The sequence below is a fragment of the Benincasa hispida genome, chromosome 8 (genome assembly GCF_009727055.1).
Source record: "Benincasa hispida cultivar B227 chromosome 8, ASM972705v1, whole genome shotgun sequence".
In the NCBI taxonomy this organism is placed as follows: domain Eukaryota; kingdom Viridiplantae; phylum Streptophyta; class Magnoliopsida; order Cucurbitales; family Cucurbitaceae; genus Benincasa; species Benincasa hispida.
In genome coordinates, this window is record NC_052356.1 from 51,739,384 (window position 1) to 51,767,289 (window position 27,906).

A 27,906-nucleotide genomic window follows, 5' to 3' on the forward strand; every position below is an offset into this window, starting at 1 on the left:
AAAAAAAAAAAATGAACATCTCTAACTGTGAGATCTAATTTCTATAAAATTATTCTTTCGATCGGTATTTAAACTAGAACGTAGTTCGTCGAGCACACCCTCCCAAGCTAATAACCCAACCTAACTTGCAAACATTTCTAAAGAGGTTAGGAGATAAAAAGGAGGGTGACTCCAAGAGATGGTGAGGTTTTTTTGTTTTTGTTTTTTTTTTTTTTTTTTCACATGAACTACTTTTAAAGATGTACTATTTTTTTTCCCATCTCTTGAAACCAATTGTTAAGAAGTCTTTTTTTTTTTTTTTTTTTTTTTTTTTAATAACGTGGGATCATCAATTAAATTTAATTAAATACTTTTAAATATAGTAAAATGAGCGAACTCAATTACAAATATATCAAAATGTCATTTTCTATTATTGATAGACATTGATAAACATTGATAAACATCTATAAGTGTCAGTGATAGATACTTACCCTTTAAAACTATTACTCTCAAATATGTATACTAAAATTGAACCATAATCAAATTACAACTAATATTATTTTGACCTAAAAATTCATAGACAAAAACATGGACCAACCAACAGTAATTTTCCACGTGAGCAATCGACATCCTCATTCTTAAAGGTTGTAATTGAAACTCTAAAATTGAAAAGAGGGTAAATAATTTTTTTCCCTTTTTTTTTTTCCTTCTGGCCGAAGTGAAGCTATATTCGACCAATCGAATTATCAATCCTTCAAAGTAATTTGCTATTTGTCTTCCCACTTGTTTAATCTCTTCACTGATTCTTCGACCTGCAATTTTAATTGTTATTGTTTACTTTTTCTTCTTAAGCCATTCTAAGATGATAGGTATTTTTTATTTTTTATTTTATTTTATTTTTTTAAATAGTTCACAGCACATTATTATTTAATTCTCTTCTTTTTCGAGTCAATCTAAATTTAACTGAGCTAATTAAAAAAAAAAAAAAAAAAACCCAAAGATCTGGAATACAACTTTTAAAATATATATTCTTTTGTGATCCAAATCCTTTATAGATAAGAAAAAATAAAAGATTGAAGGGCTTGCAAATCTTCTAAACTGATTTAATTTAGATGGAGTTTTCTAAAAACTAAAAAAAAAACTAAATAAAATAAGTGAAGATTTTCAAAAATAAAAAAAATAAGGAAAAAAATTTAAACAAATAGCAAAATTTAATTATAGTTGTGATAGACATTATTACCAATGTCTATCATAGATAGATATTGATAAAAATCTATTAACATCTAAATTGATATAAGTTCACTGATAGAAGTCTATCAGTATCCATCAGTGGTAGAAACTTATAGAAGTTTATCATTGATAGAGACTAATAGAAGTCCATCAATATTTATGAGTGATAGAAAATTATAGAAGTTTATCGTTGATATTATTAATAATAAAAATTGATATAAGTCTCATCGACAGAGGTTGATAGAAGTCTATCAATGATCATCAGTTTTTTTTTTTTTTTTTTTACTATTTTTATAAACAACTTGACATTTTTTCTATCTATGAATTAAAAAAAAAAATTGTGATAAAACAAACCATATTAAAAATATATGACAATTTGTTCAATAGTAATTTTCATAACTTATCTCCTAAAGATTAGAGGTTGAATCCCCATTTTCATAGTGAGTGTCTATCGTCTATCATTGATAGTTCTAAAATTTTATTATATCTTGTAAATATTTTCAACAGTTTTACCATTTATATATATGGACACGTTATCTTACCTCTTTATTCCAATCTGTTCGAAATGTCACCCATATCAGAATGATTGTCTGCATGCAAGTTCCACCAATCATCCCCAGCCAAATACCCTTCACACATAAATTACACAATACTTAATTGTTGATAAATTTAGAAATAAATACTAAACTACCACTAAATTCTACGGTGTCATTCTTCAATTGTAATTAAAATGTTAATATATTCTTAATTTGGATGAAACTAATTGTAAAGTCACGAGGGTTTATATCTAAAGTGAACAAATATATTCATATCAATTATAGAGATATGCAAAAGATTTAATATATTTATCAAGTTATTTGTCATAAATAATTTACTACAACATTGAATCAGATAGATAATTTTAGAACATGCAAAATTTTGAAGAATTATGTATTGAATATACCTTAACGCCAAGTTTGAAATAGAAACCAAGAAGGGCACCCAAGGGAACTCCGACAATATAATAGCAACCAATGTTTAGATAGGCAACAAAAGCTTGCCAACCGCACCCAACAGCAACGCCTTGACAAATCAAATAAATGAGATAAAATTGGAGGTTGAAATGAATTGTATATTTTTGTTTGACAAAGTTGTCTAAATTTATATACAGATTTGAGTTTGGTTGGAATGTCTTTAATTTGTTATCTAACATTTTTGAACGATCAAATATGGGAATTTCTCCGAATTTGTATTTGGCATATTCATATTGAAAAAGCGATAGGATGACCCCTCACTCAAAATATGGATGTTAAATGGAAAGCACTGACAAACACTGTAACAACAAGAAAAACATATAAAGGCACATTGAGTTTGTTAAACCCAATTCAGTGATAAACCTCCTATATTTGTGGGGTAGTGTGTTCAGGAAAGATGATCTACTAATATTAATAAGTCAATCGTTTACAAAGTAGTACTTATCTATAAAGTAAGCGAATTTTACAGTGACTCAAGTAGACCCTAACTTGATGAACACCTAAGCTTCCCCTACATGAGAGACTCCTTTTCTAAATGAACTTAGGCTCCCCCTAAATTGTTGATATTAGTGGTTGACACTTCAGCACTCCGTCGTGTAAGAGGCTCCATCTCTTCTTGAAGTTATTTTTCCAATCACTTGTCACCTTAGGCTCCCCCTAAGATGGAGAAATTCTCCCCAAGCCATAGTTTTAGGCTCCCCTAAAACTAATAATCCCTTCTCTAAATTAAAGTCTAAAGCTCCTTTTGGAATCGAGAATCCCTTATTTGAATTAAAGTCTCAAGCACCCCTTAAAACTGAGAATCTCTTCTCTAAATTAAAGTCTCAAGCTTTCTTTAAGATTGAGAATCCCTTCTTTGAATTAAAGTATCGAGTTCCACTTAAGATCGAGAAACCCATTCTAAATTAATTGGAACTTGTGTATCCTAGGGACGTGATCTTCACAAAGATCGCTTTGGAGCATGATGTTGCTGATCCATTTACAAAGGCTCTCAAAGCTAAAGTGTTTGAGGGTCATCTAGAGAGTGTGGGTCTACGAGACATGTCACATCTAGTCTAGGGCAAGTGGGAGATTTTAATGGCAGCATAGTTTATGCCCTAGTTTATTGTTTTTGTGTACTGTACTGGTTTGTACTTTATATTTGTACACTCCACTAGCTTTTGGACAAATAGAAGATTGTAGGGGTTAATACCCTAAATCTCGTGGTCGTGTAGTTTGTAAAATTATATTTGTATAAACATATTATTTATTTAATAAAATAAGTGTGATGTAACATATGGTTTAATGCTATTAAATTAGTTAACATATTTTGTTATTAAAAAAAAATCAATTTTGAATTTTGAAAATTGGGATAACTCCTTCAGCCCCCCTTTCTCTCAGATATATGAAACACAAAGTGGGAGAAAGGTTCAGTTTTAACAATCTTCTTCATCCATCTTCCTCTCTATCTCTCTATGTGTGTAATTCTCTCAACCAAGAAAACTCCTCCCTTCACCGAAATTAACCAACAAAAGGCCACGTCTCTCTGTTGATTCTCACCTTGAGAATAACTCGAGTTCACTTGCGGTAGTGTCTCCTTATTACTATTTGTTGGGTTTCTGTTGCTGTGAACGGGAGAAGAAGAAGGTCAGACCAGTTAGTGATCTTTGTTGTGGAAAGGATACATGAAGAATTTAGTACTTCAAGGGTGAGTTTACATTTTTCCCTTTCCTCTTTGTTTCATTCCAGTAGAAGCATGTGTTAGTTTAAGTTTTTTTATCCTGTTAGTTTCACCCTCTACATTGTAATGTTCTTTAAAATGAAAATAAAGGTATAACATATTCCATTGATTCCGCTACGGGGAATTCAAATCCCTTCAACATTTACATTGAAAAGTGGAAGTGCACTAGAATCTTCTTCTTCCACATAAGTGGAGCATGATGGGTTAACCATATCATCAATCACAACATTAATAGACTCCTGCACACAACGAGTTCATTTATTGTAGACACGGTATGCTCGACTATTTGTGGGACATCCAAGCAATGTGCCTTCATTTGACTTGAAATCCCATTTTCATCTGGCTTCTTTATCAACCAGGATGTAACAAGTACTACCAATGATATGGAAGTATTTATCGTTAAGTTTTCTCCCTCTCCATATTTCATAAATTATGCTCGAGGTACCAGGACATAAAAAAACTCTATTGAGATATGACAAGTTGTATTTAGAACCTCTGCCAAAAAATGAAATGGCGTATGTTTAACATGTAATACTGCCTGAGCTATCTCCTAAATTGTTTGATTTTTCCTTCCCATAACCATGATTTGTTGGGAAGTGATTGAAGTTGAAAATTCATGATGAATCCCAACTTTATTACAAAAAGAAGTAAATTGAGAGTTTTTAAACTCCCTACCACGATCGCTTTTAATTCGTATCACATTTAAATCTTTCTCACATTGTAACTAGAGACAAAGAGCTTGAAAGTAGTAAATGCATTTGACATTTCATGAAGAAATTGAACCCCATGTGGATCTAGAGAAGTCATCAACAATAACTAAAACATACCATTTACCTATTTGGACTTTTTGATTGCATTGGGCTCATAAGGTTCAGGTGTAGAAGTTCCAGGATACGTGTTGAGCTAGAGTGGGATATCTGTTTATGTGGAGTATGAGTTTGTTTTCTTGATTGACAATCACCACAAATAATTCTAGTCAAAGAAGATAAAGATGGAAGTCTAGATATAGCCTCTTTGGCTAAAGCCTTTTGAATAGTCTTCATACTCACATGACCTAGGTGTTTATACCATAGGCTAGCTTCATTTTGACGAGAGAGATAGCAAACTTGCGAAGCATTGTCAAGATTCCATAGGTAACAATTATCAGATAAATGCATACCTGTCATAATAAGAGCTTTAACATCGTCTGTGACAATATACTTATCTTTGGTAAAACTCACGTCTAGACCTTGATCAAAAAGCTGACCGATACTAATAAATTAGCAATGAGCCCTTCAACCAGCATAGTATCATTTAAGGATGGAATAACTAGGTAATTAAGTTTTTCTTTCCCAATGATCTTTCTAGTTCCTTTCAAAGGCTAACAAGCTTGAGATCTAACAAATAGTTCTTTTCACCCGTTATACGTCACGAGCTTCCACTATTAAAGTACCAATCTTCATTGGCAGAAGATCTGAGGGATGTCGGTACAACATTACACCTATTATGAGCATTCTTCACTCTCTAAACCTATTTCACTTTTGATTCTCTTTGAAAGTTGTTTCGAGAGAAGTGAAAAGCTTTTTTAAAGTTTGTGTATGTGATAGCTTGTAGAAATACAAGCTATTGTAGCCTTTTACTTAGAATTATGAGGGCTAACAAACAGAATATGCGTCAATAATACTAAGAATTCATATGGAAAAGTGAGCTTGCATCGACCAGCACCGAAAATCCCCACTAACCTTATATCATGCGTTATTCTGCATAAAAGTGTCTATTTTTGTAGTTATTATAGGAATTGATCGCATGTATTGATCTTCATGAAGACTAGTTTGTCGTATGAAATTTTGCGTCCATAAAATGATAATCGTGATAGAAGGCTGATCGGAAGGTAGATGGAATGTGTTGACACTTCAGGAGAAACAAGCATGAACGCATACCTTGGCAGTATCAACAAGATAAGGTGATGCTGACATTTTCCATACCGCGACAAAAGTAGCAGTGAGTCAGAATGAGGTATCAGAGCTGCCGGCGTTTGAACTTTATAAATAAAGCCTTGGAGCTTAACTTCAAACCATTCGAGTTTCTACCTTAGGCAGATTCTTGTGATCATAGATGAGAGCATGAGCAAGGCATTCTTTGAGGGTTCTTCACCTCCACAGCCCCTTATGAGTGACGAACAGAGTTTCACTAGAGATGGAGCTCGAGAGAGACTTCTCCACCATCCATCCATGGCACCACCAGCAGCCTTGACGCATTTTGGATGAAAAGCAAGAAATTGTTTACATTCGGCCATCCATATCTTCTCTTATCTTAGTATTGTATTACATTTTAGCTTAAGACATTAATACATTTTGTAATCAATGCATCTCTTAGTTTCTTCAGCACCATTTTCATCATCTTCTCTTTCTTTATCATCGTTTACATTCATCGTTTAGTTAAGTATCGAAGACAAGTCACATACTCAGTCATGCATGATATGACGCATGTAGCAAACCACTGAGTGGTGTACGTTGAACGAGTATAGTGAGTTAATTCTCTTTGCTTGGTGTGAGACTGTCGCAATGCTTGTCTATGAGTTGATTAGCTACAGTCAATTGCCCAAGAGGGTAAGTAGTGGAACACACTAAAGCGAAGTAAGCATTGTTCCTAGAGATAGGAATGACCTTATGCTCGATGCAACCATGCATTTTAGAGATATAAGCATGTGGCTGGCCACCGAGAGGTGTGCAATGCGTTAGTGTGGCGAGCTGGGATTACTTTAGTGATCAAATATAATGAAGTCACCTTATTATGCATTAACAGTTGTTGCATCTCTACCAATTCTCATATTTAAACTTCCATTGCTCAATCTGTTTAGTTATCATAATCCATTAACTTATGTTTTTTTTACTTTTATTCATCGCCTCAAACGCATTACTTCACAAGCATTATTTAGTTGCAAGTCCTTGTGTTCGACCTCGGATCATCCCAAGAAACTTGCGTTCTCGATATACTTGACGAGAAAGCAAGAAAACTTGTAATAGGAACGCATGGTCATCACATTCGCACTTAATGCATATTGCATATTCTTCAGTCCAACGTATAATCATCGATGCATAGAGATTAACTCATAACTAAAGACGAGTGCATTTTTCCTTTCCTTTTTTCCTTCGAACAGTATTTGTGAAGAGTACTCAACAATTGATAGCAAAATGGTCATTTATGACCTACTTTTTCACAATAGTGACAAATCCATCTTGGTCTATAAATTTGGTTGGCTTCTCTTGTTGGATAGCGAGAGGATGTACTTGTAAAGCCATAAGACTCTATATTCTGAGCTCCAACAAACTCAATCTTTTGCTTCCCATTGAATTAAGACTGTTTATTACGTTGATTTTCACCTTTAGAAAAACCCAGCCCAGAATTATCACCAATTGTCTTACCTTTTGTCAATATTTTTTTCTAGAGAATCATTAATAGTGTTCAACATTCTGACATTTTTAAATGCACAGTCTTTTTCAGCTCTAACCTGATTAAGTTCTCACTTAAGATATGTAATAGTAGACATAATTTTGTGTTGTCAACCATCAAGTCTCAATTCTTTCTTTTTGTACATCAAATAATTTCAAATCATCTTGCCATTTGATCAAAAGAGCTTGATATGAGGGATCGATAAACCCATGTTTGGTAGTGTCATGAACATTTTCTGCATACACATCATACTTAGAAATCTCACAGGACAAGGTGTCAGATGAGATGTTACTAACAAGTGCTTTGGCATCCTCTTTTGAGTCACTATTATCTTCACATTCATCATCAGATAGAGTTAAAACATAACTTTTACCCTACTTCATCAAGAAATTAAGACATTTTGCTTGAAAGTGTCCAAAGCCTTCACACCTATGCATTTGAAGGACTTTTCTTTTTAAAATTTAAATCCCCTAACTTTTCAGCTTTCTTCCTACTACTTTGAATTATAACTTGCTTGAGAAGAAGAAAGCCACCATACATATTATATTTAGAATTAAAATTTTCAAGCTTCTTTCCAAACTGTTTGAGAACATGATTGAATTATTTTGAAGCAATGAAATAGGTTCAGCAAGGGAATCCTCAGATTTTTTGTCAGCATCATCATGCTCATCATCAACAGAGGACTGTAAAGTAATTCCTTTATTCTTCTTGGGCTTTTCATCCGGGACATCTCAAAAGTGAATATGGAGCCAAATAGTTCATCAAATTTTAAGAATGCTATGTCTTCAGCCTCCTCGATGGCAGTAACCTTCATATCAAATTTCTTAGGTAGAGACCTAAGCACCTTCTGGACAAGTCTTTCTTTTGAAATTTTCTCTCCTATAGCAAATAACTCATTTGCAATGTCCAACAACGAAACATTGAATTCAACAATAGATTAATCACCATGCATTTTGAGATTCTCAAACTTCGAAGTTCATAATTGTACCCTTGACATTTTAAGTTTTGAAGTTCCCTCATGGGCAACAGATAAAATATCTCATGCCTCTATAGCAAAAACAAATGTATTAATCAGCCTAAATTTGTTGCGATCAACACCATTAAATATGGCATTCAAAACTTGAGAATCCCCTAATGATGTTTCAACTTCAACTTCCGTCCATTGAATTCAAGCTTCAAGAACTCTTTTCCATCATCAGATTTGATGGTTGGATGTGACCAACTAGTGACTACAACCTTCCACATTTTACTGTTAATTGACTTTAGAAGAGCAATCGTTCATTCTTTCTAGATGAATAGTTTGTTCCTCTAGAACAGAGAGACGAGTGGTAGAGACACCTTCTTTAATTTCGTTCATGATCAAAGCATCTGAAATAAAGGTAATCCGTTCTGATACTAATTGAAAAAGCAATAGGATAATCCCTTACTCGGAATACAGATGTTAAAAGGAAAGTACCTACAAGCATTGTAACAATAATTAACTAATAGCAAGAAAAAAAGTGAAGGCACACGGAGTTTTTTAACCTTGTTCGGCGATAAACTACTTACATCTCGGGGGCAGCGTACCCAAGAAAGATAATCTACTGATATTAATAAGTCAAGCATTTACAACGTAGTACTTATCTTTAAAATAACGACTTTTATAGTGACTCACGTAGAGTATAACTTGATGAACACCTGGGTTCCTCTAGATGTGAGACTTCCTCCCTAAATGAACTTAGGCTCCCCATAAGTCGTTGAATATTAGTGGTTAACCCTTCGACACTCTACAATGTAAAAGACTCCCTTTCTTCTGAAAGTGATTTTTCCAATCACTTGTCACCTTAGGCTCCCCTTGAGATAGAGAACTCCTTCTCAAGCGATAGTTTTAGGCCCCCTAAAATTGAGAACTTTTTCTCTGAATTAAAGTCTCAAGCTCCCCTTAAAATCGAGAATCCCTTCTGTGAATTAAAGTTTCAAGCTCCTCTTAAGACCAAGAATCCCTTCTTTGTAATGAAGTTTTAGGCTCACCCTAAGACCGAAATTATCTTCAATGTTTTACACTTATCAATCGATGAATTTTCATAGTTGAATATAGTGAGTAAATATCAGAGCATGATGTTGCATTGATTGACCACCAAGAACAAAGACACTTTCTCACGATAATTAAATGTCATCACACAACAAAAAAAAACTTTCTTCAAACTATTTAATAATCATGGCCAACCCTAGCAAGACACAAAACCTTCAATAAAGAATTCCTTTAAAAAAGGAAGACATCCTCAAAAAGAATTTGATAGGTCATATAGAAGGAAAGAATCCAAAAAGTATAATCTCCTGAATTTCTCAAATAAGAAAAGTCTGGACAGTAGGAATGACGCTTGCTACATCAATTGCTGAGATAACTTCTGTGACAACATGCAAAGGGCTAGAATCCTAACACCCTACCTTAAATAAATTTACAACCAATCTCAAAACTCTAACACATATTATCTACTTTTTTTTACAGTAGGATTTAAAGTAGCACACTATATAAACTCTCTTTTAACCATAGAGGCACTATTGCTCTATATGTTTCTAAATTATTCTCTCTGATAATAAACTTCTGCCCATGGAATAACTAACACATTATTAGTGAACCACATAAAACTTTGTGTTAAAAATCAAGGTAGGTGTCTAAAAATGAAAGTACCTGATAAGACAGGTTGGATTCCATTGAGGAGTAGGGTGAGAGCGAGAAGTGGGCAAAGATCAGAGACGGCGGTAGCCACACCAGGGCCTTTTGTAAAGGCATAGCTGATGACATTGCGAAGTACAAGTACAATTACAGTACAAAATATAGAGATGATGAATGCAACGATAGTCACCACTACCACAGAAAATGCTGCTGATTTTGGATGCCTACTTCCAAGTTCGTTGCTCACTCTCACACTGCATCACACACAAACAAAACACCCAACCAAGTTAAATATAATATTAATACACATATATCTTAAAGTTAATTAGGACTTATTCCAATTATTATTTTTCTTATATTTTTCATTATCTAATTTTTTCTTTTCTGTTTCTTTCCTTCGTTGAGTCCACTAATGTCTAATTATTCTTTATTTTACTGTATTATGATTAACTTAATTATTCAATAAAATATACAAAATTAACATGGCATCAGAGCTCTATGTCCTAGGATTTATACTTTTTAGTTATTTCTTCTGTCCAATCTTTGCCTTCATTGACCGACCATCGACAGAGGCAAATACATGCATAGATCCATCTTCGATTTTCAGTCCAGTTCGTTTTCGCTCTGCCTTATACACAAATTCGAAGATCTGTTATTTGTAGCACTGAAAATGTGTTATTTTGTCCACTTAGTTTGAGGTTGTTCCTAGATTTTATGTATTTACTTGATGATGTTTTTTGTTTCAAGCATTTAAGATGTAGAATGGAGCATTAGTGACGAAAAGAAGCTAAAATGGGTCAAAGAACTCAAATGCATCAACCGAGAAATATAATGTCAAAATTCCCATTTTTCCCCTGACGGCATGACGTCATAGTGCTGCCTGGTGTTGTGAGGCAGAATGCCTCTATTTCGTGCAAAGTGAACAGTGTCGTGACACTGCCCTAGAGCACCGCAGGCCTCCAAAGTTGTTCCATGTCTATCATTTGTGAGTGCCATGGCACCAACTCAACTATTATATAAAGTTTTTTTAACCACCTAGGGTTTTTAGTTCCCATCCTAACTAATTTTTTCACTTCTTTTCTTTATTTTCTTCTGCTCTTTAAGTCTAAATGTATCCAAACTCTACCTCATTGATCTTCATGAAGACCATGGGCTAAGGTATCTCATTCTAGCTCGAGTTTTAGGATTTTTCTCTCTATTTGTGTAACTTGTGAGAATTTGAACTCGATTAATTTATATCTATTGATTTCAATTCTGACTTAGTAGATTATTATCATATTTTTTAGCGATTTTTGACATTATGATTACCATTTTAGATTGGCATAAAATAGATGACATGTAAATGTCAATTTGCAAGAGGCAATAGATTAGGTTAGCTTGTGAATCGATAACAATAAGCATTACTCTAATCAACCTAAGATTGAATCGAACAAATATTTAATTAGGCACTTGAAAATTGAATATTCAACTTAACGTTATCCTAGATTTTAATGCAATTAGAACAATTTGGAAACATATGCTTTCATCAATTCACTTTGGACTAATTAGTTAATTAGGACAATAAATTGGCTTTCTAGTTAATTTGGTTAAGTACAAATAAACACTCAAATCAAAGTATGAGAATTTGATGATCGGGTAAACTTAATAGGAAAATTTCGAAATAACCCAAGTTAGGTCTTTTTCATTGATTATCATAACTTTCTTACTTTTATGCATTTTAATTTACTTACGATCAATCTCAAAATTCCCCCTCCCCCCTCCCCTAGTTACCTTAGACTGTAAACAGTTTAATAGACGAATTCGACGGTTTTTTGAGTTCGACCCGTACTGTTAATACTATAGAGTAATGTAGAAACAGTTAAATTATCTGGTCCAAATTAGGTAACAAATTCCGTCGACTGGGCATCTGTAGCACCAGCTTCGCGCACGCCCCACACAGCTCCAGTTGTTGCAGCCACCTTTTTAGAGTCGTTGCCACTCAGTACAGATCCAGTGCGTTTTCCGTTCGTGGGTTCCAGATCTGCTCAGCTTTGCTCCATATCTGCCTCTGCCTAGATCTCCTCTTGCCGCTCTGCCCTGCTCAAATTCGTTCACGCCTTTTTGCTCTCTTTGTGCCATAGCACACATCTTGACTAGTGAAGACCAGATCCAATTCAGACCCATATGCCCGACCCAAGTAAACCCCTCCCCTCTAAATTTGTATTTTCCTTTAGAATCTATGTTGATCCTTCGCCTTAACAACTCTCCGTTGCTCGTATCAGTTTCTGGGTCTCAAATCTGTTGTGGATATCACCGACCAGACACTATTGACCGTTCCTTTTTAGATCTGCCACGAGACATCATTCCTCTCTGTTTAAGCGATCAGTTCGTGGATCTTCTATTTTCAGGTTTGCATGTGGTTCTTTGTTTGTTGTTCGTGGTTCATCTATGGTTCTCACAGATTCCTCAGATCCCTCATGATCTATTCGTTCTACTGCCCCAAACACCCTCTTCTCCACCGCTCAACCTAGGCCTTCATCTGTTCCATAGTGGATTTACCCTCTTTTATTCGGTTCAATTATTCCAGTTCAGTTAAACCAGTCTGGTCCAGTCAGCTGAGTCCAGTTCGGCCAGCTCGGTCTGGTTCTGTTTAGTTAGCCTTGAATTAGACCAGTTCAATTTGGTTTGGTTTACCTGCTTAGTTGTTAGTTGTTTCTATGTTTTAGTTCTTTTCAATTTCACCCTCTATTTTATTTTCAAATCTTTTAGAGTCTTTTGTTCCGTTTTCAAATCAACTTCTATTTTAGATCTCTGTTTCCCGCCTAGAAGTTTTATGTGTTCAATTCTCCATGAGTTTTATTTCCAACCCAGAAGTTCTCAATGTTTTAATTCTTCGTGGGCTCTATCTCTGGCCCGGTTCTTCGTGAGTTTTGGTTTCCAATCAAGAACTATCATAATTTGATTTGGGAGGCTTTTTCAATTTCTGTCACCAACTTCAGTCGGTCAACTTCACAAACTCAAGTTGGTTGTTACTCTACTATCTTGAGTTTGAAGGAGGATATTAAAGTTAATAAGGGATTATTCCAATTATTATTTTTCTTGTATCTTTTGCTTATCTAGTTTTTCCTTATTAGTATTTTTTTTCTTTTCTGTTTCTTTCCTTTATTTAGTTTGTTAGTTTTATATTAGTTCTTTATTTCGCTATATTTTGATTAAGTTGATTATTCAATAAAATATACAAAATTAACGATATAATCTAAACCAATCCAATCATGCTTTGATTAAGTGACATGTAAAAAATAATAATGAAAAACAATAATTTTACATTTCAAATGAAAACAAACTATTTCTTTCAACCATAAAAGAAAACAAAGTAATTGAGAGAAGTTACCTTGCGGCAGCATTAAAGCCGATTGAAATCATGAAAACCAATTCAGATATGGTTGTGCTACAAAACCACAACATAGTTAAATTAAATTAATAAACATATATTACTTTATTTTTTTTAAAAAAAAAAAAAAATCTTCAATCAATTCCCTTTTTTAAGAACATTTAGTTCATTTATTTTTTAAACAACTAAATTTATTTAAAAGGGTGGCTATCTATTGTTGATGTCTCAACGAAGTTTAGTTGGCTGTTTGGATGTTTCATCCTCGAAAGGGATCGGCAGTGGCAACAATATATTCCAGTGAAGGTTAAGTTGCTAATGTGGAAGCCTTTTCACTGCTATTAGCCGGTGATGGTGAGTCTTTTAGATATAGAAGTCTAAGACATCATTACTTGAGAAAGGTTTCCGTAACTTAGGGAAAACCTAAATTCATCACCTAAAGCAATATTCAAAAGAACGTGGAAAGATTACAGTTTAAAGAGAGTCTCATACTTGCGAGGAGTCTGAGTGATAGCTTACTAATATTATTATATTTAGGGGAGCTTAAGTGTCTATGTACTAAGTTGAGTTATTCACGTGCCACTGTATTTGTCGTAGATTTACAGATAAGTACAACATCGTAATTGTTTAACTTTATATTAGTAAAAGTATCTTTTCATGGGCATACTACTCCCCGATAGAGGTAATATTGCATCAAACTGGGATACCGAATTGGATTACCGAACTTTGTATTATGTTCTTGCTTTAGTTTTCTGTATTTATCTTTGATGTTTTTAAAATTATTATGATAATATGTGTAGCAAATTTCATTATGTGTTAGATAATCTTTAGTTCAATTCTATAAGATTTGAATATAATATATTTGATGAAAATATAATATATACACCAATAGTTTAAAGTAAATCTTGTTCTCAATCAAAGTTTTTTCTTTTTGGTGGGAAATCTCGATCAAGTTGCTCTAATTTAGTCTTCTATTCTAAAATTTAGTCTTCTATACACCAATAGTCTTCTAATTTAGTCAAAATTGTTTGTTTATTTTCCTTTTAGAACATCAATATAAAATTTTATTAGCATTATCTTTACAAAATTATGGACAAATTGCACTTTTAACCCCTAAAATTTAGAGTTGATGTCTATTTAATCGTTGAAATTTCAAAATGAACATTTTAGTCCCTGAAGTTTAGAAAATAGTTCTAAATGGTCGTTAAGTTAAAGCTGACCGTTAGTTGACTAAAAAAAAAAAAAAATAGCATGACATTGTTAAGTTGGTAAATTTTAAATGATACGGCGATATTTATAAATTTTATATTCTTTTTAATCTTAGGTGACATTTTGTTTTTACTTTCTTCTTTGTTTTCTCGTTTTCTTTTAGTCTTCTCTGTTTCTTATTTGTTCCACGCTTGTTTTCTGGCTTATTCCTCTTATGTTAGTCTAAGATTGTTCCTTTCTACATTTCTACACACAACAAGAATAAAATCCAATCTTCTGTCTCAACTTATTGAGGTTGTAACAAAAATTAGTTTCTTTTCACATGCTTTCTTACTTGACACTTGGCTATACATATGCCTTGTGTACATGTTAATAAAATAGCAGAGTTTTATTTACTCTTTTGCGTAAAATGGTATCAGTATTTTTTCTTCTCTCTACATACTTTTTCCCAAAATGATGAACCCTAATGGTCTTGTCCCGCCAATTCCAATTTTTCTTCTTCTTCGAATAAGCTCCTCTTGTTCATTCTTCTGTTGTTGAGCAATATTCAAATCCTTATTTCCTCCATCATTTGGACAACACTAACTTGATTTTGGTTCTCAGTTTGTTAACTGAATCAAACTACACTTCATGGAATCGATCTATGATCCTTGGCTTCATGGGGAAGAACAAGATGGGATTCATTGATGGAACTCTTCAAAAGCGTACACGCTCTCTCTAAAGAGATTGCTGCTAGTGTAAATTTTTTAGATTCTGCAAGGAAAATTTGGCTTGATCTACAACAATGATATCAACATAGTTGAATATTTTGCAGAGAACCATCGTCTTCTTCAGACCCCAAATTTTTGGCCAAAGCTGCTTTTTTTTTTCCTCCAATCAAAACCATCCAACCGGTTGGTTCAAGCCTAAAACGTGATAATTCTTCCATTTTCCTCCTATTTTTCACCTTTAATTAAAGAATCATCCACACATTTTCCAACTTGGCCGTGAACTTTCTATTGTAACCGACAACCTTCTGACAGTGAAACTTGACAGTAGCGAACAGTTAGAAAACGACGGTTGTCAGAAATGTGGAACCTGCAAAACAAAAACTCATTATAGGTGAATCACAGATCTTGCTCTCTTTAAAACATTTTGCAACTATACCCAAGTGTGCAAGCAGGTCAACGAATTTGTCACGTCGTCCCCAGGATAAAACAGCAAAAAAAAAAAAATATCTCGATCGGAAATGCACCGTAACCAACCAAAAACTCACACTGTCCAGATTGATTTTCTCGAAAAATAGAAAAGGTTTGAGAGAGTGGAGAGAGTGTGATGGGTGGGAAATAATGAGAATGGGACGATAAGGAAGTCGAAGGCTTGTACCTTTTATAGGTGTAGAGGGCCTCCACAAATCGCGCGGAGCCACAAAATACCACATAACTTGCGTGGTGAATACTTGACTGCGCTTATCACGACACGTGGAACGTTGAAAAGATTAATAATAAAATAGTATAAAAAATAATTAATAATAATAATAATAAATTTTTTCCAAAAAATAATTACACATGCCTCACCACGTCTATCCAATCGGCAGCGGCGCACATGGGATTCTAAACCCAAGGTCCAAGGTGTTGGGGTTGATGCCCTAAAGTTTCGTGTCCTGTAGTTTGTAAACAGTTTTTACGGACGCTTGTGTTGTTAATGTATGATATTTACTTCACATCTTGTATTTTTACTTAGTTACTTGTTTTATTTGCTTTACCACAAACCAATAAACATAAAATCCTTGGTTATCAATATGTGACTCAAGCATGTATGTGGTGACATACAAGTGGATCATGTCTTGAGTGATAACCAAAATGGTCTATAGTATATGGATATAGGAGGGAAACCTTATTTTGGTAACGCTATGGATGTGGCCCGCTTTGTAGAATGGTCACAAATGTTGTGACTTGTCACAGATGGTCTGATCCTGATCATTCGTGTTGGGGACATGCGAGCGCGTCCTATACAAAGAGTTCGTATAGACCTGACCACGAAGTGTTAACGTCCCGTTATATAACACCGTTCATGATAGAGACTTCACTTCACTAGGATGACTATAGGTAATATGACCTTAATCTTGAATGAGTTGGGAACTCCTACCATTGAGGCCGGTTCTTTGATTTGTATGGGTGCGAGTGGCCAAGTCGCCGATTCAAACCTACCATTTTGGGGATTCGTCTGATTTGGGAGTTGGGAACTCAACTACACAAGATGGAATTCACTCCTTCCCCGAAGACAGGGGTAAGTAGATAGATAGCTCCCTTAACGGCTGATTCCAGGCTTGAACGATGTGGCGCCACACACCTTCTCTTGTCTCGATAGATGTTCACACATAGTTGGACCTATGTTGTATTGTTCATTAAAGGAATCAGTGGTAATTAAGGAGTGAGATGTAAACTATAGGGGCATAACAGTAATTTGGGCCAGCTGTACTTACGAGCATCTGTGAAGGGTCATCGTACTCATAATTGGTTATATCCGATGGACACAGAAATATATCTGTGGTAAGAAGAGTTCAGCTGTTTGGTCTTTAGTGAAATGCTTGATAGTTAACGGATGGTCGATCTCGTGGCTAAAGAGTTTAGTCAGCTATTCACGGACCGTTGGAGTTTCGAGCCACAGGTCCATTAGGTCCCCTGGGTAGCTTGGATAAAGTCGAGAACCAGTGTTTGGGTTAATATGAAAATGTTCAAATTGACAAGAGAAAGTTCGATTATATATGATATAATTGGAACTGGTTAATTATATATGATATAATTGGCTTAATGTATGAGAATACATTATTTGGAAGAAATTAGATATATAATTTATATCAAGTAGAGGAGGAAAATACTATAGTATATATGTGATATCAAACAATAGGATAAAAATATAATATGATTATATTAATTAATTAATTAATTGGTTAATTATATGATAATAAGCCAATTTTCACGTTTGGACGTGGGTTAGTGGGAATGAGTCGGTTATTGTAACCGATAAAATAAAAATGAAATCGTTTCATTTTTTAAAGTGAACGTTCAATCGTCGTCCAAAAGAAAGAGAGCGCGCGTTGGTAGAAAGCAAAACGATCGCTTAAGCATTTCGAGAGACTATATGATAGCTCCTCTCCACCTAAACGATCGTCTTCCTCGCGCCTATCGCACACTATCGCCTACATGATCGCATAGCTTCTCTAAATGATTGTATAGTGTGCCGGTTTTACTAAACGATCGTTCAGTAAATCCTACACGATCGTGTAGCTTCTCCTAAATGATAAACATTATGCTATGCGATAGCGTCTTCTTCCCTCCCACTTGCTTATCGCCTACACGATTTGTGTTTCCTCCTTCCTTTACCAAATTCACCAAAGACCACCCTTTGGGTTTTCACTCTGAGAATACCCAGGGCTCTGCAGTCGACGTTTCCACTGGGCGTTGGTAGATCGCGTGGAGGTTTTCCGCTGCATTGGAGTTCCAAAGTGTGAAGACTGTTGAAATGCCTTGAATTTGTTTGTTGGTACTTCGAACAACCCAGTACGAGGGTCTTGTTGATCATGTTATCTGATCAATCATGGACCTTACACAACTATTGATTGTAAAACACCTTACGAGGTGTGGTCTGGTAAGCCTACAGATTATTCTTTATTAAAAGTTTTTTGTTGTACTGTCTACTATCATGTTAATGAGGGTAAATTAGAACCATGAGCTAAAAAGGGTATATTTGTGGGTTTTGGGGATGGAGTTAAGGGATATAGAGTCTAGTCACCTTTAGAGAATAGAGTCATACTTAGTAGGACTGTGATATTTGATGAAAATTCCATGTTTAACTCAACTGTAAAGCCTTTTGTGACATCTACTGATGTGAGAGAAAGTAGTAGTGTTGATAAACAGGTGGAGATGCAATTCACTTCAGCTATGAATGAATTATAACATCAAGGTGGAGAAGATCAACACATTACTATAGAAATTGATGTGCAACCATAAATTAATGTGCCTAGAATGTCAGAAGTTCATTTGCCTGAGAATTCTAGATCACGAGTAGATCAACCGAGTATAGCTCGTGATAGAACTAGAAGAGTTGGTGTTGGACCTTCTGTGAGGTATGGTTTTGAAGATATGGTTACTTTTGCATTGCAGGTTGCTGAAGAGGTGGATCCTCATGAGCCATCCACCTATAGAGAAGCTATGTCATATGGTGAGTCTGCTAAATGGCTTGTTGCTATGGGGGATGAGATGGAATCTCTTGACAAAAATCAGACTTAAGAATTAGTTAAACGACCAAAGGAGAGAAAAATTGTCACTTGTAAACGGGTCTTCAAGAAAAAGGAGGGAATATCACCTTCAGAGAGCATTAAATATAAAGCTCGAGTTGTTGCTAGAGGGTTCACATAAAGGGAGGAGTTGATTATAATGAGATCTTCTCACCAGTAGTCAGACATACTTCTATCAAAGTGTTACTTGCTATAGTAACACATCAGAATTTGGAACTTGAACAACTAGATGTGAAGACAGCTTTCTTACATGGAGAGTTGGAGGAAGAGGTTTATATGACCCAACCAGATGGGTTCCAGTGTTCAGGTAAAGAAGATTATGTTTGCAAGTTGAAGAAATCTTTGTATGGGTTAAAGTAATCTCCAAGATAGTGGTACAAACGATTTGACAGCTATATGATTGGACTTGGCTATAACAGGAGTCCGTATGATTGTTGTGTATATCACAACAAAGCTGATGATGGTTCAATGATTTATCTACTCTTATATGTAGATGATATGCTCATAGCTGCAAAGTCCAAGTCTGATATTCTGAAATTGAAGAATCTTCTCAATGCTGAGTTTGATATGAAGGAATTGGGTGCTACTCAGAAAATTCTGGGTATGGAGATTTATAGAGACAGGGGTAAGAATAAGCTTTTCTTGTCACAAAAAGGATATATTCAGAAAATATTGTCCAGGTTTGGAATGTCATTAGCTGAGCCTATAGATACTCCTAGTGCGGTAAATGCTCGTTTTTCATTTGAGTTTTCACCACAGTCTGAAGCTGAGAAGAAGAACATGTCTCGAGTTCCTTATGCTAGTGCAGTGGGAAGTTTGATGTATGCTATGGTCTGTTCTAGGCCTGATCTTGCCTATGTTGTTAGTGTTGTCAGCAGATTCATGGATCAACCTGGGAAGGAGCTTTGGTAAGCCGTTAAAAGGATTTTTCGTTACCTTAGAGGTATATCTGATGTTGGTCTTGTTTATGGGAATGCACAGAGTGTTTGGTGACTGGTTATTCTGATTCTGACTATGCTGAAGATGTTGATAGTAGGAGGTCTATGACTGGCTATGTGTTCACTCTGGGTGGTTCTGTTGTTAGTTGGAAGGCAACCTTACAGCCTACAGTTACTTTGTCTACTACTAAAGCAGAGTACATGGCCTTGACAGAAGTGCTAAAGAGGGAATATGGTTGAGGAGGTTAGTTGGTGATCTTGGTTTGCATCATGACCAAGCTATTTTATATTGTGACAGTTTGAGTGCAATATGCCTAGCCAAGGATCAATTTCATCATGAGAGAACTAAGCACATAGATGTAAGATATCACTTCTTAAGAGGTGAGCATAGAGTTAAAGTGATGAAAATTGGTATTGTTGATAACCCTGCTGATATGTTCACCAAACCTAGTGGTCTCCTTTGTGGGACACTTTGAGGCATGAGGGAGAAGTCTGGGTACATCTGGCGATATTGATTTATGTTGCATTTGGTACATCTGTTATCTGGGAGAGAATTCAAGTCAAGGTGGAGATTCGTTGAAATGCCTTGAATTTGTTTGCTGGCACTTCAAACAACCTAGTACGAGGATCTCGCTGATCGGGGTCCAAGGGCGGCGTGCCCTGGTGGGGGTTTGGGGGCGTATTCATATTTTGTATTCAACATATTTATTTATTTGCAGTTATTTACGATTTTGACCCTAGGGTTTAAAGTAGTGTGATATATAAATTGTCTAACCTAGAGTCGTCGTTTTTTATGTAATTTTGAAAACATTCTCTCAAATAATGTTGTTCTCCCTCTGCTCGTGGACGTAGCTAACACACTGTTGAATCGTCGTTTTTTATGTAATTTTGAAAACATTCTCTCAAATAATGTTGTTCTCCCTCTGCCCGTGGACGTAGCTAATACACTGTTGACTGTCTTCAACTGGTATGGAACTCTCTCCCTTGTTGTTTATCTTGTTCTTAGCATGCCGATAATTAATGTTTGTTTGCATAACTGTTTGTGTTGAATATATATTTATGTATTTCGGTCACTGTGAGATCGGAGCGATCCGAACATGCTCATGGAACTCTTAGATATGAGATCCTTCACAAGATAGGAATATATGAAAAAGAATTCACTTTCCAACTTAACTAATGTGGGATTCTCGAAATCCATTTTTCTTTTTAAAACTCAATTTTCACCAACACTTTCTAATCTCGTTCAAGATCAACACTTTGTTACAATCTATTTTGCAAAATTAAGGACTGTTTGGAATGAATTGGCATCTTATCATTTTGTTTGTTCTTGTAGACAATGCACTTATGGAGGAGTCGATGATTTACTTTACTTTCAAACTGAACATGTTATGGCTTTCCCTATGGGATTGAACGACTATTTTTCTCAGATTTGCACTCAATTGTTGTTGATGGAACCCAAGCCTACTATCCAATGAGCTTTTTCTTTAATTGCCCAAGAGGTTGAACAATGTTCTTCTGTTGTTCCTTCTTGTCTCACCAATGCTTCTACTTCTTTGGTAAAGGCTTCTACTTCTTCTTCATCTTCGAATTCTAATTTTGTTTCTAAGAGTACTCAATCGAAGAAGAAGGATCGTCTTGTATGTACATGTTGCAATACATTTGTTCATGTCGCTGATGGTTGTTATAAACTCCATAGCTATCCGCCTGGATATTGTCAATCAAAGAATGCAGTCAAAGACTCTAAAAAATCAGATTATTCAACATCGGTTTCTTTTAATTCTTCTATGACACTGACCTCCTAGCAATATCAAGGTCTTATGGCCATGTTGCAATCTCATATTTTGAAGACCAAACATGCTTCTATGAAACCTTCATCTCCATCTCTCTCTATTTCTGGTTCTAATCACATTGCAGTTACTTGTGGCTATTTTTCATCTGTTTCTTCTGATATTTTCTTCTTAGATTCAGGCGCTTTTGCACATATATGTTCTTCAAGAGAATATTTTGCACCTTTATCTCCTGTTTCTGGATTGTCTGTCTCTTCCCCAAATCATGACCAAGTTACAGTGGATTTTATTGGCGATATACACATTTTTCCTAATCTTCTTTTACAGAATCTGTTATTTGTCCCTTTGTTCCGGTTAAGTCTTGTTTCAGCCAGTGCTCTAACTGCTACATTACCAGTGGTTGTTCAATTTAATAATTGTTCTTGTGTAGGACAAGTCTTCTCCGAACATGATTGGCAAAGCTGATGTTTGGCAGGGATTATACATGCTTCATGATGTTTCTTTACCCGTTTCTCACAAAATAAAACAAACCTGTAATGCTGTTAGTACAAGTTCTACTCCTAATACCTTTGATGTTTGGCATACTCGCCCTGGACATCTCTCTGTGAAACATTTACTTATTTTAAAGAAGTTGTTGCCTAGAGTTTCTGTAGATCATGACAGTATGAAGCCATGTTTGATTTGTCCTTTAGCTAAGCAAAGACGGTTATCTATTCAGTCAAATAATCATTTTGTTGTTCACAAGTTTGATTTGATACACTGTGATGTATGTGGTCTTTATCAATCTTCTACACATGTTGGTCATAAGTATTTTCTTACCTTAGTTGATAACTTCACTCGATATACATGGGTCTTTTTAATGCAAACAAAGTCTGATGTACTTAGGATTGTTCCTCACTTTTTTTGCCTATGCTAGGACTCAGTTTAATATTACTATAAAGAAGTTTGGGTCAGATAATACTCCCGAACTTTTTTCGTTTAATTCTTTGCATCTAATGGGGTGGTTCATCAGTTTTCATGTGTGAGCCACCTTGGACAGAACTCTATGGTTGAACGTAAACATCAGAACTTACTAAATGTTGCTCGTGCTCTTCTTTTTCAATCTCCTTTGCCTAAGTATTTTCTAATTAAAATTTTAAAAAGTAGTGTCTCTTTATTGGCATAAAAATATATTAGACCGACCTGTTGGGTTGAAGACCTTTCACAAGAACCAAATACTCAAGATCACCATTGAAGAGATGAAGAAATGGCTCAAATAAATTCTGCCAAATCCTCGATACTCGAAACTCAACGCTCGACTCCTTGCTACTCGATCCTCGATTAGAATTCCCTTCTCGCCTGACTAGTCTCTATTAAAATCCTCGATGCAACTCGATGACAACAGAGTTAATACTTGATCGTACTCGACGGTTCTTGAACGATACTTGGTGTAACTCGAACGTGAAAACGATGTACTCGAACTTACTTGATAGCGATGAATCGATGCACTATTGACTCGATAACTTGATTACTCGATGCGATTTGTAATGTCAACAATTGGCGCGCAATTTACAGTAAAGAGTTTACTCAATTGAATAAGAGAAGAAGAAAGAGACACAATGTTTAAGTGGTTCAGCAAGAATGCCTACGTCCACGGGAAGATCTGAAATCTTTTACTTAATGAAGATTACTTATAGATTTGTTGTTTGCAGGAAACTATTAAAATGATGATAACACTCTCTGTTTTCAAATTCAAAATCAGTGGTATTTATAAGGTTATACTAGCTGACCGTTATACAAGTTAGTTATAAACAAACAAAAAAAATCCGATGGTATTTGAGTCAAAACTTCTTCACGACCAAATTTGAGATTATTATTGAAAGCCAACAATTAAACATATGAAACTAACGTGAATTAGAACCAACAGTTGATAGACTAAAAGCATATTTAAATTTACTTTCTTTTATTAAAATATTATTTTCATCCTTATACTTTAATCTATCAACTTTAAAGTGTTTAGTTTTGGTATATGTAATTTCAATAAATTCTAAAATATTTTAACCTTTTAGATGTTTGATTTTCTATCATGGGTTTCCATTCTTTAAACTTCCCAAATACTTGGTCCTTAGTTTTAAGAAAGTATATCCAACTTTTTCTAGAAAAATCATCTATAAAGGTTAGAAAATACCTTTAGTCACTAAGGCTTGGTGTAGGAGATGGTCTCCATAGGTCAGAATGGACATAGTCCAAAGCTCATTCGGTGGTGTGCTGAGATTTTGTGAAGCTTTGCCTAGTTGCTTTACCTAAAATACAATGCTCACAAAAGGAAAGGTGTTTACTGATACCTTTGGGCAAGATTCCTTGCGTGGACAGAGCTTGCATCCCTTTCTCACTAATATGGGAGAGTCTTTTATGCCACAAGTCAGCCTCTGTCAAGTTTGATGTTGAAGTTGTATTGGCACTTGTCATCATCTCTACTCCTCTCACAATGTCAATGTCATTGACCTTCTCACCAACCAACACAATTTTTTAATCCTTAATCACTTCAAGAACTCACCTTTTCCTCTGCATTCACACCCAATGGAGTCCAACATGCCTAGAGATATCAAGCTTCTCTTGAGCAAAGGTACATGTCTAACATTTCTTAGAAGCTTGATTGATCTGTCCTTTAGCTTCAAGGACACTAAACCAATCCCCTTTTATCTTGCAGGCTTCATTGTTGCTCATGTACACTGATTCTCCATCTATTTCCTTGTAATTATTAAACTAAGGTCTGAAAGGTGTCATGTGTTAGGTACATCCGGAGTCCAGTACTCAATCATGCTTCCCAAGAGGATTGATTTGATTGGTTTGATTTCTGATGGAGGCTAAGGCATCAGAGTAAAAATAGGAACCTTCAACCACTAATGCTTCTGGTTGTTTCCCCTTCTGATCCTTCTCGTTTTCTTGGTTTTTCCTTTTCAGACTATAGTAATCTCTCATCAGGTGACCTTTCTTCTTGCAATAATTGCATCTCAACTTGGTCTTTGGCTTGTGCTCTTCACCTGACTGGTTTTTGTTACCCTTAGACTGGTTCTACTTGTTCTTCCCCTTGGCAAACAGCCCCTCTGTATTAGGCTGCTCCTTCTTGACTAACTGAAGCTCTAGCTCTCTTATTCTTAATGTTGAGATGATGGCATCAGTGGTGACTGATTCTCTACCATACTTCAGAGCATTCTTCACCTCTTTATAGACTTTGGGTAGAGAGTTTAATAGCACAAAAGCCTCATTCACGTTGCCAATTTTCTCACCAAGGCTCTTGAACTCTGAGACTATCCTCTTGAATTCATCCAAATTTTCTGAAAGAGGCTTAGCAAAATCCATCTTGAACATGAAGAAATTCTCCCTCGGATACATCTTGTTGGGGAGATTCTTGGTGGCAAAAAGGTCTTCTAGTTTAACCCACATCTTATAGGCTGTGCCTTGATCAATTACTTGCCTCGGGATACTGTCACTAGGATTCAGAACCAGAGTCCCATATGCTGTAAGCTCCATGTCTTCTCTTTCTTGTGCTGATATGATGGTTGGCAGGGTCCAAAAGGGCCTTGTGTGCTCTTTGCTGTCCAAGAATGGCTTTGATTTTGGCCTTCCAAGGGCCAAAATCGCCCTTTCCATCAAACTTCTCGATCTCATACCTTGCAACAACCATTTCTGAATCGAATGAGTACCGAGTCTTGATTTCTTGAAAATCTTGAAGCTCCAAGAAAGATGACCTTGATGGTCTTTAAATGCTTTGATACCAATAATTGTTGGGTTAAAGAACCTTCACAAGTCCCAAATATTCAAGAACTCAACGCTCAAGAACTCACTGTTGAAGAGATGAAGAAATGGCTGAAATCAATTCTGTCGAATCCTCGATACTCGGAACTCAACGCTCGACTCCTCGCTACTTGATCCTCGACAGAATTTCCTTCTCGTCTGACTAGTCTCTGTTAAATCCTAAATGCAATTCGGTGACAACAGAGTTAATACTCGATCGTACTCAACAGTTGTTGAATGATTCTTGGTGTAACTCGAAGGTGAAAACTATGTACTCGGACCTACTCGATAGCGATGAATCGATGCACGATTGACTCGATAACTTGATTATTCGATGAGATTTGTAATGTAAACGATTGGCGCGCGATTTGCAGTAAAGAGTTTACACGATTGAACAAGAAAGATAAGAGAAGAAGAAAGAGACACAATGTTTAAGTGGTTCAACCAGAATGCCTACATCTATGGGAAGATCTGAAATCTTTTATTTAATGAAGATTGCTTATAGATTTGTTGTTTGCAGGAAACTAAGAAAATGATGATAACACTCTGCTTTTGAACTCGAAATCAGTGATATTTATAAGGTTATACCAACTCACTGTAAGTTAGTTGTAAACAAACAAAAAAAAATCTGATGGTATTTGAGTCAAAGCTTCTTCACGACCAAATTTGAGATTATTATTGAAAGCCAACAATTAAACATATGAAACTAACGTGAATTAGAACCAAAAGTGGATAGACTAAAATCATATTTAAATTTACTTTCTTTTATTAAAATATTATTTTAATCCTTATATTTAATCTATCAACTTTAAAGTGTCTAGTTTTGGTATATGTAATTTCAATAAATTTTAAATTTAGTCTTCCAAAACTATATTTGATCAAAATTAGTTTAATAATAATAATAAATAAATAAATAATAATTTTTATACAATGAAATACAATAGTGAACATGTTTCCAAAATTTATACTAAAAAAGCTAATAGATAATTTTTTTAAAAAAACCAATAAATTAATAGTAAGAAATTAATATAATATTTTATTTTAATATAATTGTAATGAATATAATTTTTAGTGATATTAACTAACTGTATAACAATTTTTTTAAAAAAATACAAATATAGCAAAGTATATCAATTATACGGTCTATAGTTGATAGACTTCTATCATTGATAGACAGTGTTATGATTTATTAGTAATAAACTATCTAAATTTTACTATATTTATAATTTTTTTTGTATTATATTATATCTATTAATACCTTGAGCTTGAGTATTATATTTGCAATTCACCTTTATTTTATTTTATTTTAGATTGAGTAGAAGATAATAGGAAACGAGTGAAAGAGAGGAGATAAGTTACCAAATAGAAAGGGAGTCGAGAGCAAGTTGAGGATGGTCGAGCAATCCAGCAAGCAACACCAAAATCTGGAAATACCAAGTCTCCAAACAGAGCATCACCGCCGACGCCACCGACAACTTGAAGAATCCCGGCAACCCCGACAACGCCTTCGCACTGAACCCTCTCCATGTTTCTTTACACTTTTGGCCCTTAATCATGTACACAAATTGGCCCAGCACTAATATCCACCACGACAAGCTTAATACCAACGCCACTCCCAGCAGCCCCAACCCCATTTTGTAGGCAACCACCCAACTCAGCACAACGTGAATCACCAGCGTCCCTGCTGATATGTAAGCACTCGGAAACACTATGCTCTGTGCCTGAAGAAACTTCTGGATTGGGAAATTTATTGCGTATGCGAAGATTTGAGGAATCAATCCGTACACGAATACTTCTGCTGCCGAAGCAATTTCCTTCGATTCTCCTAAAAATATCAAGATGGGTTTGCAGAATATGTATATAATTGTTAACACAAACCCAGTTAGAGTCAATAATATGGCTGATCTCTGTAAATAAATCCCAAGCATATCGTATTTCTCTCCACCATAAGCCTGCCCGCACAGAGTTTCCACTGCACTTCCCATCCCCAACTGTTTAATTAATTAAAGACGAGAGGAATTATGATAATGAATTATTATTAAATGAATATGTAACCCAAAAACAGAGAAAAATCGAGAAAAGAGCGAGATAAATAATAATAAATATATGATATACCATGAGACCGTAGGCGAAGATTTGAATGCCATTGTTGCCGAGAGAGGATGCGGCGAGTTCGAGATTGCCGAGGTGGCCGGAGAAGATTTGGGTGAACATGGTCATGAGGAAATTCATCATGTAAACGAAAACCGCCGGAGCCGCTATGTAGAACATGAGTTTCATTTCGATCCAAGTAGCTTTACTGTAACGCTGGACGAAAGGAAGGTGAGTGTCGGATAATAAGGTCTCCAGTTCATCGTTACATTCATGCTTATTTGACAACAAAGGCGATTCGACCGTCGGTTGAGGAACATCCTCATCAGAGTTAGATCCCATTTTTAGAAGCTCTCTGTTTTTTTCTTTTTCCTTCTCTGTTCTCTGTTGGAGTACTTAAACGTTAAACCTGACCAATTTTTTTCAAG

The 27,906-nt window shown here is 35.3% G+C and overlaps 1 protein-coding gene across 2 annotated transcripts; it reads right to left on the reverse strand.

The window, feature by feature from the left end:
• Window positions 1-482: 482 nt before the first annotated feature.
• On the reverse strand, window positions 483-27,906 carry LOC120082817 (protein DETOXIFICATION 40-like). Of its 2 annotated transcripts, XM_039038142.1 has the most exons (7): window positions 27,503-27,906; window positions 26,747-27,378; window positions 13,401-13,457; window positions 10,046-10,284; window positions 2,153-2,271; window positions 1,752-1,838; window positions 483-791 (listed from the first exon to the last, which is right to left on the reverse strand). In XM_039038142.1, exons 1-7 carry the CDS (start codon window positions 27,818-27,820, stop codon window positions 747-749), a joined length of 1,497 nt encoding a protein of 498 aa, XP_038894070.1. In that variant the 5' UTR covers window positions 27,821-27,906; the 3' UTR covers window positions 483-746. The 2 variants fall into 2 exon arrangements, with proteins under 2 accessions (XP_038894070.1, XP_038894071.1); XM_039038143.1 differs by lacking the exon at window positions 13,401-13,457.